We start from the raw sequence: 13,084 nt of genomic DNA, 5'->3' as shown, positions 1-13,084 counted from the left end.
AGGAGTTCGGAACAAGGAACAACCTACGGATGTATCAGAGATCTGCAGTTTCCTTGGCATGTTATACCAACTGGGAAAGTTCGTTTTAGATTTGGCAGAGAAAACAAAGCCACTACGTGACCTCCTCTCTCAGAGAAACATTTGGACCTGGCACACAGCACAAGAAAAGTCATTCTCATCACTTAAAGCAGAGCTTATCTCTCCACCAATATGGGTGTTCTTTGATCCAAACAAAACAACCGTGGTCTTAGCAGACACCTCGTCCTTTGGCCTAGGGCGAGTGTTCGTGCAAAACTGCAGTGGCATATGGAAACCAGTGAAATGTGCATCAAGAGCACTGACTCCTACTGAACGGTGTTACGCCCAAGTTGAAAAGGAGATGCTGGCTCTCATAGGCTTGTGAACACTTCAGCTGCTGCTTGATTGGCACTAAGTTCCAACTTGAAACAGACCACAAGCTACTTGCCTCTACACTTGCAAACGTTCAGAATGAGGCTTATGCGATACTGTTATGACTAACGTGTCCCCAGCAAATCTTTCACAACACCAGACATTCTTCTGAGGTTGCCATACAAAAGTGAGTGGTTAGAAACTGACTCTGCCCTTATGGAAGATATTGATGTCTACTTAGCTCAGTTGTGTGTTCACTTTCCTGCATCAAAGAGTAAACTGGACGAAATTCGCACTGAGTTGAAAAAGGACCAAGTCTGCAGCGAGGTCATGCAGTACTGTGAGCATGGATGGCCAGCTGTTCCAGAAGGAGTTCACAAATTCAGATGTTACTGGCTTGCAAGGGACACACTCCCCATTCTTGATGGTTTGCTGCTAAAGGACTCTAGACTCATCGCTCCTTCTTCTATGCATGCCAGAATCATCAGTCAAATCTTCCCAGGACATTAAGGCATCAAAAAATGTTCCCTAAGAACAAGGCAATCCATGTGGTGTCTTGGTCTGACGACACAACTGGGAAATTATGTAAAGCAATATGAAGCATGCAGAAAACTGCACAAAAATCATGCTGAACCTCTCTGTCCCACAGAATTCCCAAACTTTACATGGCAAATTGTAGGCACAGACATTTTCGAGCTGAGAAAAGACATATCTTCTCACTGTGGATTACTACTCATGGAATGTTGAGGTGTCCAAGCTGTCCTTTGCATCCTCAGCAGAAGGTATACAGCACCTGAAAGCTGTATTCATTCGCCATGGAATACTAGAGACACTTGTGTCAGACAATGGTCCACAATTCAGCTGTTCAGAATTTAAACCATTTGCTGGGGACTGAGTTCAAACACCAGTCAAGCAACCTTCGGTACCCATAGGCAAATGGAGAAGTGGAAAGAGTAGTGCAACCTGTTAAGAGTCTCATTCTGAAGGCAAAAGATCACTACGAAGCTAATCACTCCACACCTGCTGTGAATGGCTACAGCTCATCAGAGCTGTCAATGGGCCAGAGACTGAGAACACGCCTGCCCACTCTTTCTTCCCTTTTCCAACCTCACTTACTGGACTTGGACAAAGTGAGAAATTTTGAGACAATACAGAGTGAGAAAATGAGGAGCATGCATGATTTCAGATACAAAGTAAAAGCTTTGTCACCACTCAGGAGTGGTAAAGCTGTTTGGGTTTCAGATCAATTCACTGAAGGAATAATAACATGCATGCACCACAATCGCTTGTGATCAGAATATCACGAGGTGGAATCGAGGTGGAACAGGCATGTGCTCGTACGCCTTCAAAGTCCACAGAAGGTAGAGGAAGAAATAGAGTGGCCTGATCCTTATGATGAGGACCATTTACCTGAGGTGGGCACACCTGCTCAGGAATCTCCATTCACGCCAACACTTCCAGAAACTTGTGCCAGATCGGGTCATTTATCTGTCGCACCACAGAGATACGTGCCATAACCTGATAGCTTAGGACAAGTGACTAAAGAGGCAGAGTAATCCTCTCAGTTCATCAGTGTGTTCAGGTAGTCTACTCTGATCTCCATTAAATATAGTGTCTTTTTTAAAGAGTGTTGTAATGTTGAAAGTATTTCACAAAATGAGGCTGTTCTTTAACCAAAAAAGAGTTGATGAAAGGAGGGAGGGAGACTATTAAAGTAAAAAAAGACAGTTTTAATTTTGGCAATTTTTTTTTTGTTTATGTAAGGAGCATAAGTTACATGCTATGGGTAAAGTGCGCAGAATCACTCTATTTCAGTGACTATAATTTCAATGCAGTTCTATGGACAAAAAGTACATACCTAGTATGTTTTTCCTAACAACGTAGGAAATGTAGTGGTAGTTAATAGTGTTATTCCTATGCCACTCCCACATGAAAGGAGTTCACATACTGTACAAGCAGGGGGATCAATAAAGTTGAGTTGAATATCCTACATGTTGGCATCATGGTGTGCTCTGCACTATCCCTCAATATCAAACACAACAGAAGCTACCTTGAACCTGGCCTTTTTCAAGCATGTTTGCCAGCTTGTGCATCTTCTGCCCAGTGGAAGGGAAGAGAACAGAAAATCACTGGGGTGAGAGGATACTAAGACCAAAAAGATAATTATTGCAAGAGATTGAACAGGTTTTCATTCAAAAGGAATGATTTGGAGAAAACAAGATTATAGTTTTTTTTTAATAGAAGATAGAAGTAAAGAGAATTCTTTAGTTTATGACCAATTTCATTATCTGGAGCCATGAATATACAAATAAATCCAATAGAAAAATGGGTTGTTTCCTTACTTGGTGTGATCAGTCAAGTTATTATTGCGACTAACAGTTTAAGGGAACTAGAAATGTTCATGAGAGAAATAGAAATAAAAAATATGCTGAACATCAGATGTAGATTGTAGTTGCCACATATGGAGTACAATATAAACAATTGCACAGAATTCATGACCTGTTTATTTGCTTAACATACAATGTACTTCAGCATTTTGTGTTTTCTTTAGCATTTGTGTTACAACGTACAAGAATAAATCTGATATATTTAGACAAGTGCATGGCTGAGATGCATGCAGGGTTGTAAGAAAGAATGTTAAGGTCGTTGAATGTGTTCAGAGGGTATTTAGCAAGATGATATCAGAAATAATGGAGATAGTAAAATTATTACCAGTGGCTTAAAGACTGCAACATTTGTGGATATGGATTCAGTGCTGAGTGGTCATCAATTTAAGATGGTTATAACTAGTTGAGGAGTGAGTTTATGATATTTTTAAATAGCTATTGAGACACTTGCAGTGAAAGAGAAATGAATAAATATTTGAAAGAGTGGGTGTTATAAAGAGAGAAAATAGCTGCCCCGTTTAGTTTTAAGAAAGAGCCACACAAATTATATGGATCAAATATATTGGGTTCAAACCCCAGCCTTTTCCACATTTGTCAAATATTGAACAGTCAAGTTATCATTGTAGTTCTGATTGGATAGGATGCCCATTTATATTCCCATTTAGCTTGGCAGAAAAGGTGTTAGAATTGGTGTACACGGTGGATTGTTGGAAGAGAATTACCATACCAGGATTATTATGCTTGTTCAGTGTGATAACATCTACAAAATCATGGTTATGTTTGTATTAAGGAGGATGATATCAGGCTAAATAGGGTAAAGTTTTCAGATTATAAAATCCTGCCAATACTCTATCCAGGATCTGACATGAAAAATTTAGTTCTTCCCAAGACCAGTTTTGGGTTCAGATAATAACTACTATAAAAAGCAGCAGTTAGTTCATAAAAATCTAGAAACTAAGATTGTGAGCAACACATACAAAATGCTGGAGGAGCACAGCAGGTCAGGCAGCATCTATGGAAAGGAATAAAGAATTGACATTTTGGGCAGAGACCCTTCTTCAGGACTGAAAAGGAAGGGGGGGGGCGAAGCCAGAATAAGAAGGTGAGGGGAGAGGAAGGAGTACAAGCTAGAAAGTGATGGGTAATGCCGGGGAAGTGGAATGAAACTGGGAGGTGTTGGGCAGAAAAGGTAAAAGGCTGAAGAAGGATTCTGATAAGAAAGTGGATAATGGGAGAAAGAGGAGGGGGAAAGGTAGTGGGGGAGATGATAGGCAGGTGAGGAGAAGAGGAAGAGGTATGAGAAGAGCCAAAATGGGAAACGAAAGAAGAGAGAAAGGGGGTGGGTGCAAATTACTGGAAGTTAATGAATCAATGTTCCTCTCATCAGGTTGGGGGCTACCCAGACATTCAATGGGACGTTGCTCCTCCAACCTGAGGGCAGCCTCATCATAGCAGTAGAGGAGTCCGTGGACTGACATATCAGAATGGGGATTGGAATTAAAATCGTTGGCCACTGGGAAATTCTGTGTTGCAGAAGGAGTGAAGGTGCTCTACAAAGTGGGCCCCAATCTACGTCTATAGGAGGCCTCACCAGGTGCACCAGATACAGTAGATGACTCTGACAGGTTTGCATGTAAAGTGTTGCCTCACCTGGAAGGACTGTTCGGGGTCCTGAATGGAGGTGATGAAGGAGGTGAATGGGCGGGTTAAGTTTCCACTTGTAGGGATACATTGCCTTGAAAAGGTATTCAGCCTCCACAACTATTTTCACATTTTACTGTCTCATTTTCTAAATTTAAAATATCTTGAAGTATGATTTTTGAGCTAATCTACAAAACATCATCCATCATGTTAAATCAAAAGAAAAATTCCAAAACCTGTCAACAATTCTTTAAAAATTATAAACCAAAATTTTGAGGCAGAAGAAGTATTCATCCCCTTTGTAATTACTATGCTAACTTTCCTCAGGTGAAATATTGTATATTATCTTACCAACTTACCAAATTTGTTGATGTAGAAAATTGGAGGATCACCTGTTTTCAATAAATTCATAAGAATAAATAACCCCTCTCTCTGTAAGATCCAACAGTATAGTAGATTTCCAACAGACCCAAACCAAAGTGAAGACAAAAAGATTATTCAAGACAAGTCATGGATATAATAATAGAGAAGCAGAAATCTGCAAAAAGTTACAGGACCACCTCAAAGGCACTGAACATACTTCGGAGCTCAATGCAGTCCATTGCAAAAAAAACTGGGAAAAAATATGAAACTGTGGCCACGCTGCCTAGGTCAGGCTGCTCCTCTAAACTTAGTTGCTAGAAAAGAATAGCACTTGTAAGAGAGGCTACTGTGATGCCAACAGTCATTCTGTGTGAGCTGTAGAAGTCAGTAGCTGCAACTGGAGATGAAGTTCCTGGCTCCACAATCTCTAAGGCCTTGCACAGAAAAGGTATTTGTGGAAGAGCAGCAAGAAAGAAGCCCTGCCTAAAAGAAAAGAAGCATATCCTTGCCTGTGACTTTGCAAAGTATCACTTAGAAGATACTATAAAGATTAGGAAGAAAGCTTGTGGAACATTTTGGCCTCAATACTAAGTGGTATGTGTGGCATAAGTCTTAATACTGCATATCAGTCAGTTAACACCATCTCTACTTTAAAGTACGGTGGAGGTAGCATCATGGTCAGGATCGATGGGAAGATGAATGCTGCTAAATACACAGAGATGCTGGATGAAAACTTGCTAACCTCTGCCAGAAAGCTTAAACTGGGGAGGAAGTTTGCCTTTTTAGCAGGACAACAACCCAAAATATACTGCCAGAACAACCATGACTTCAAATAAAGAAAATTGATGTCCTTGAGTGGCCCACTCAGTATCCTGACCTTAACCTGACAAAACCTCAAAATTGCTGTCCAGTGCTGTTCCCCAACTAACCTAGCACAGTTTGAGCAATTTTGCATGGGAAAATCTTGCTCTCATCACATTGTGCAAAGCTAATAGAGACTTTTGAAAAAGAGTACTGAGCAAAGGGGGATGAATACTTTTGAACTGCTGACATTTCAGTTTTGGATTTTTTAAATTTTCATTTTTTGGGCTCTACGGGGCAAAAACGGATAAAAATTATCAGTTAAATTGATCAAAATCCCTGGTTGTAATAGTCATTCATGTGAACAAACAGTTGGGGCTGAATACTTTTACAAGGCATTTTGTAAGTGCCAGATCTGAGGTCAGTGGAGAGGGACGAATGGACAAGTGAATCACAGAGAGAGCGATCTCTGCAATTCATGAAAAGAAAAATACAAGTAAGACTGTACCCTTTTTTTTTACAATTTTTCGATGAAATTCTTTTGTATTAATACATTTAGCACTTCGTAATTGTTCTGCTTATCTTATTGTCATGATTCTTGCATTGCAGTGGAGCTGGCAATGATCATGGACAGGCTGTATGGCGGAGTATGCTATGCTGGCATTGACACAGATCCAGAGTTAAAATATCCAAAAGGTGCAGGCCGTGTGGCTTTCTCAAATCAACAAAGCTATATTGCTGCTATCAGTGCTCGCTTTGTCCAGTTACAGCATGGAGACATTGATAAACGGGTAAGTGAAAATCACCAAACATGTTTTTAAAATATTAAAAGAGAATTTATGCAGGAAAAATCCTGTCTCACATTTGGTTGCATACAAGTAGTCTGATTAGTAAGTGTGCAGATGACATAATTTTGTGGAGCTGTTCTAGCAAGGAAGGTTGTCAAAGGATACATCAGCATATAGATCATTTGTAAATAAAATATGGGCAGAGTAATGGCAGATGGAGTTTAATCTGAACAAGTGTGAGGTAATGCATTTTGAGAGATCAATGCAACATCTACTGCAGGATCCTTATGAACACTGATATACAGAAAGATCTTAGGGTATAATTCATAGCTTCCTGAAAGTGGCAACAAGTGGAAAGGGTGTTAAAGATGCTTGTTCTCATCTGTCAGGGCATTGGGCAAGTCATGTTGCAGCTACTGTAAATAAAATTGTTGGAGTATTGTGTGCAGTTCTGATTACCATACTGTAGGAAGGATGTGATAGTGCTTGAGAAGGTGCAGAGGAGATTCACTAGAATGTAGTCTGGGATGGAGTGTTTCAATTATGAGGAAAAACTGGGGAAGCTAGATCTTTGCTGTACAACAGAGGAGATTAGATAAGGTAGAAGGATGTGAAGACAAGAGGGTACAGAAGAGATCCTCCAGGATGTTGCCTGGTTTATAGTGCATTAACTACAAGTATATGTTGGATAATCTTGGTTTGTTTTCCTTGCAGTCCTAGAGGCTGAGGAACAATCTGATAGAAATATATAAGATAATAAGAGACACAGGAAGAGTAGATAGTCATTTTTTCCAGGGTGGAAATATCAACTACTAGAGGGCATAGCTTTAAGGTGAGGGGAGAAAGTTTAAAGATTTACTGGCAAGCATTTCTTTATTTTTACACAGAAAATGGTTTAGAATTTTAGAATATACTGCCAGTAGAGATGGTAGAAGTAGATAACATAGCAATGTTTAAGTACTTAGACAGACATGAATAGGCAAGGAATAGAGGCTTTAAGACAACGTGCAGGCAGATGAGATTAGTTTAGATTGGCATCATTTTGGTTGCAGACATGGTGGGCTAAATTCCCTGTTTCTATGTTGTGCTATTTCATATCCCATGTTAATATACATGAGTATAAGCAGAGGGGTCAGCTACATTCCTGCAAAGTCAAGATTAAAAGTTTGGTTTGGTGTTACCTTTGCCAAGAATTTAGTTAAGAGTTTAATTTCAGGGAAAAAAAATGTTTTGGTCCCTGTATTTTCAATTTTTTTTCTTTGGAATAAAGATTTTGCTTTGATTTCATTTTTCATGTAATTTAACCCAAGAAGAAGTGGTCAGAAACAAATAGTGATAACTTAATAGCAGCAATTTCATCAGAATCAGTTTTATCACCATCTTATATGATGTGTAATTTGTTGTTTTGTGGCAGCAGTCCAGTGAAAAGAGATAACATTTACTATAAGTTACAAAATAAATAGTGCAAAAAAATATGAAATAGTATCCTCGGGTTCATGGACTATTCAGAAATGTAATGACTGGGGAGAAACTTCCCTGAAAATTAAGAGTGGGTCTTCAGGCTCCTTTGCCTCCTTCCTGATTGTGGTAATGACAAGTAATAAACATTTTTGTGGTTCAGCTACTACTTTCAATTCCAGATGCTAATCAGTATTAATTTAGTTGTTGTTTGGTTATTTATTTAATTATCTATTAGTTATTTAATTTGGTATTTAATATAATCGTAGTGATAGACTCAGTTTTATCCAAACTGCAGACTTGCAGATAAATCCTTGTCTTTTGAACTAAACATTAACTTTGGTCTTCTCTGCCTGTTAAGGTAGGTACAGGACAGAAAAGAGGCTTATTGGTATTTTAACTACATTTCACCTTCAGTGAAAATAGCAAATAACAAAATATGTCAAATATTTTCTGTTTTTTATTTGTTCTGAATATTGTTTGTTCTTCTCCATACAATAGTGACTATCTTTCAGAAATAATGTGTTGTTTAGAAATAATTAGTTAATATTTGTTGTACAAATTAAATAATCATTTTATATTTTTCAATAATGTAATTAAAGTAACTGGGTAAAATATCACCCTATATTACTGTTGAGCAGAAAATGCAGATGTCAGATACCAGTTTCAGGCATTATGTGCATCAATCTAAAAGCTTGTTTTACACTTGTTTAATATTTATCTCTGAATCTACTAATGGAAATCTGATGTTAACTTTTAGGTGGAAGTGAAGCCATATGTCCTTGATGATCAGCTATGTGATGAATGCCAGGGTACCCGTTGTGGTGGGAAATTTGCTCCGTTTTTCTGTGCCAATGTCACATGTCTGCAGTATTACTGTGAATACTGCTGGGCTGCCATACATTCTCGTGCTGGGAGAGAGTTCCACAAGCCACTTGTCAAAGAAGGAGGAGACCGTCCACGTCAGGTTCCTTTCCGTTGGAACTAACAAATAATCACATATGATTCTAGTGGCAGGATAAGTGTGTTCTAGGGCTGCAGACACCAGACTAGCTAGGAATAATAAATAAGTGCATTCTTCTACTGCCTCATCCCATATTTCAAAACATAGTTTCTAAATTCATTTAAAATAGTTAAATTGATCTCCAGTTTCAATGTTGTTCATAACATTGAATTACTCGTGGTAACACTGGATATGTGATCCTTATCTTAATGGAATGTATGATTGGTATTTCTGGAAAACATATTTGCACAGCTTGCTTTTGTATTTGAGAAAAATGTTAAGTTAATGAAATTGACAACAGAGAATCAGTTTTATTGTTCTATAGACAGAAACTAAAATTAATGTGAAGTTTAACTGCAGCCCCTTCTGTGTTTTTGTTTCAATTGAGTTGAATCTAAAGTACAGGAAGAGCACATAAGAAAAAATAGCCTGAAACAATACAAATCCCAATATTGTTCAAACATAAACCTATCAGTGTGGTTTTAAAAAGTTGTTTCTGACACACTACAGGCTTCACTAACAAATATGCGGGGTAAATGCTTTTCGTGCTTTTCCCATATCCCTTCTTCACCTCCCCAAAATAAATGATTTTAGAAAAGGGGGTTTAGTTTGCTGCTATGGTTGAAGTGTGCACTTATTTCAGAAAAGGAAAACCACAATTTGAAGATCTGCTACCCCTAAAAGTTTACCAAAGTTGTTGAGATTGACACAAATCTAATTGTAGAGAGGCATTTTCGTTGCTGGAAGAGATTTTATACCTTTATTTTTTTGATGTTGCTATTTACAAAGTCCACTTGATCTACTAATATATTGTCATGTGTCAGCTTTTGCTCTCCATTTTGACACACAAAAGTAATACCTCAAATGTAGCCTTGATTTATATTTTTTTATTTTTAGTAATGCTATTTAATTGCAAGAGACAATAAAGGCCTTGCTGCTGTTTAAATGGTAATATAAAATACCATGTCTTTTCCAGTAAAAATGGGAATTGGAAAATAACAAAGTAAAAGGCTACATTACAACACAACTATGTGTAGCACAGGCTATGGCTTCATCTGCCTAAGATTTTTTATTTTATTTTTTATGTGGAATAGTATGAATGATTGAATGTTTACTTGTACACCTATTTTGCATGCACTATATATTCATACATTTTCCCACTATCCACAGTACTTATATTCTGCCTATAAACTTTGTTTAGAAAAGTTACATTTTCAAAATGTAAATGTCATAGAAAAAAAGGAAACACTGAAGTTCATTTGAGAGTGCCAATGTGCATGTTTCTGTATTTCTATAGGTTAGCATGTGGTGTCACAACACTATAAGTGTAAACTATGCAGGTTGGCTTTAAGTGGTACTGCCTTGCAGTGGCAATATAGGTGCTGGACTGCATTGAAGGAATTCATTCCTTATAAGTATTGCGTGATTCAGCCAAAGGTGGTTATGTTTCCGTGTGTAATTTTTAAAAATATATATGTGAAAAGTTATTTCTCCTCACTTTTGCTGTTTTTTTTCTGATACAGTTCATAGCATCTTCAAACTCCTGCGAACCAAAGACTGGATTATTCACTGCTGATTGCTGACTTGTGACCCACAAGTAACACAATGATAATGAGCAGTGTAACTATTGCTTTGGAGTAAAAGGCTTTAAAGAGTTAAACCTAGTCAAAATGGAGACATTTGCTGTGAAAAGATCAAATTTAGAATTTAAATTTGATCTCCATGTTCTGCCACAGCAGTGATAAAGGAACAGCAGCAGAGAGTTGTGAGGGTGCTTACCATAGCTCGTCAGGGATTTACTGTTAAAGTAAAAAAAAATGTAATTCTTAGTGGCAATTTTTAAACTATAGGAAGTGTTGGTTATCATCCTTTCTAGGTGAACTGGTGTGCTTTTGTGCCATTCATGCCCAATTCTAATGTTTGTAGATGTAGTGAACTAACATTTTTAAAATTTGACACTGAAAAATAACTTTTTTACTCGTAGTTAAATCCCTTTTTACATAATCTGCCTTTGAACATTTTGGGACATTATTTCTCTAACTGGCTTTTTGTTCCCTTATTTTGTTTTCCTTTTATAAAAACATATACCAACATTTGTTGTGCACTACTTTTATATATCTTGATTTTTCCAACAGTTAATATTTTTAAGCTCACTTTTTCACAGATGACATCTCTTTTTGCAATACCTCGATTTTTCATAATCTAAAGAGATGAATAATTTTTCTATGTTTATTATTCAAAGATTTGCACATATAGCTAACTTAATTGTGCAACAAGAATGAGTTGAAGCAATCAGTTTTATTTTCACTTTTTGTTTCCTTTTAGCATTTGAAGGCAAAATGAAATATAAATATCATGAATGGTAGGGATCAGCAATGCTATTGATAAAACTGCAGATTCAGACAAAAAAACAGATATAAGAAGTATTAACCCTCCTAACTCCAGCAAAAATATTGTTCACATCTGAATAATGATACAGTAGATATTAGGGCCAAACTGCAATCTCAGCCCAAACCTTGAAGTCTAAATGTGGGTTCCAGTTTCTTCCAATATTACATTGCATTTACAGCTAATATTCAGTGAAAATATTCATATAGACTTTCTTTCAGCTCCTGCATTTGTGGTATAGTAGCAGGCCTGCCACAACTCACAATACAAAATGCACACAAAAGAATTTAGCAGTAAACTTGAACGTATGGATTCTTAGGTGTTTGATGGTTTTAAAATTGGATTTACCTGTTTTCAATGGGCAAAAACTGGTTTGAAATGCCATCAAGTTACCTCAGTTCTAAATAGTGTGCAAAGTTAAAATTATTAAAAGCATGCATGCGAACAAACAAAAACAATATGTAAAATTCAAAACTTGTTTATTGTGTGTTGTAAAGTTGTTTACAAAGGTTAAATTTCATTTCTCACTTGCCCATAGCATGGCAAATATATCCTCATAAACAGACCTCTGCAGAATGCATGATTTTAAATCTGATCTTATGGTTCAAGAAGGAAAAGATTTTATGAATGCCATTGGAAGGACTTGATAATTTATTCTTTGTGTCTGGATTTTAAGAATTTCTTACAAAGTTACAGAAGACTTGAATGTGGTAAATTGTGAAAAGTTAATGTCATATTGTTATGTGCAATACTTTTTTTCTAACTTCTGAAAAAACTTTACAGTGTAAACCTTTAATGCGATTTTTTTTAATTGCAAACATTCAGATTAGTATGTTGTCCACAATGTCATTTTCTACTGTTATTATATTCCCTTTTATCTTACTGATATTTGTAAATTCAGAATATGATCTTTGTACTAATATAAATAATTGAAGTTATTTTTAGATATGGACTAAAGGAAAAATGTGCTTGTTTGCTTATTTTTGTTACCTTACTTTAAAAAGTAGCAAAGACTACTTTTCTCAGCAGCATTATAATAATTGGGTCAATATCCTGTCCAGCATTTTTATTTTTTGGTATTTTAAATTGAAATGTATAATTAGTTTTTTATCATTTTGACCATTGAGATTTTTTATGTTGTAATATTTTTTGGATGTGCAGCTTTTTTAATATTTTAAAATGTCTAGTTTTTATTGAAAGCTTATGTATTCAACACTGTATGGCAAATATTCATAAGAAGAATAGTTATTTCTGGAAGTCAGCCATCAGTGGTGACACTCTGTAGCTGAATTCCTTGTGCTTTTCACTGTGTTTGGGGAGGTTGTAGTGATTAACAATTTTAAATAAAGGAAACTCATTTTTATTAATATTGGTTCACCTTTTTTGATTTTATTTTATGTACCCCCTCAAAAATGTCCCTTTTTACAGCTTGTTTGTTGAAGTGATAGTAAAAAAATGTTGTTAAGTTTTATGCCAACTATTTATAACGCTCAGTAATTTTTAAATATTTGTAATGTGAAATGTTGAATGATTAAAGTGTTTCAATGTACTGTAAATGTCTCAGCTTTATACTAATACTGGTCTGCAATTTATTTTTCATTAATTTATTTCATTTGGTTAGCTAGGTAACCATTACCAATGCTGCTTCTATGTATTGAATCTCGAAATGTACCCAATACAGCTTCCTTGTTTTATTGAAGGTCATTTTAGTGTTCCTGCTTGCCTCTCTCATAGTCCTTAGGGTCGATTGTAGAGGAATTTTTTAAGATGCAACTGATTATCTTACATTTGCAGCACATTTAAAATAATTAGGCATTCAGCCTACATGCAAAACTTGAAACAGAATGAACAAATCAAGAGATTTG

The 13,084-nt window shown here is 36.5% G+C and overlaps 1 protein-coding gene across 2 annotated transcripts in view; it reads left to right on the top strand.

The window, feature by feature from the left end:
• The window catches only part of cpeb4b (cytoplasmic polyadenylation element binding protein 4b), a 99,101-nt gene extending 86,326 nt beyond the window's left edge, over positions 1-12,775 (top strand). For both annotated transcript variants that reach the window (XM_072263696.1, XM_072263695.1), the window contains 2 exons: positions 6,192-6,373; positions 8,589-12,775. In XM_072263696.1, the coding sequence (XP_072119797.1) occupies positions 6,192-6,373; positions 8,589-8,816 (410 nt within the window). In that variant the 3' untranslated portion in view covers positions 8,817-12,775. The remainder of the gene's footprint in view (positions 1-6,191; positions 6,374-8,588) is intronic.
• The last annotated feature ends 309 nt before the right edge of the window (positions 12,776-13,084 follow it).

Source organism: Mobula birostris, chromosome 7 (genome assembly GCF_030028105.1).
Source record: "Mobula birostris isolate sMobBir1 chromosome 7, sMobBir1.hap1, whole genome shotgun sequence".
Classification (NCBI taxonomy): Eukaryota; Metazoa; Chordata; class Chondrichthyes; order Myliobatiformes; family Myliobatidae; genus Mobula; species Mobula birostris.
Note: the sequence above shows the minus strand (reverse complement) of the source record. Positions and strands in the feature narration are given on the sequence as shown.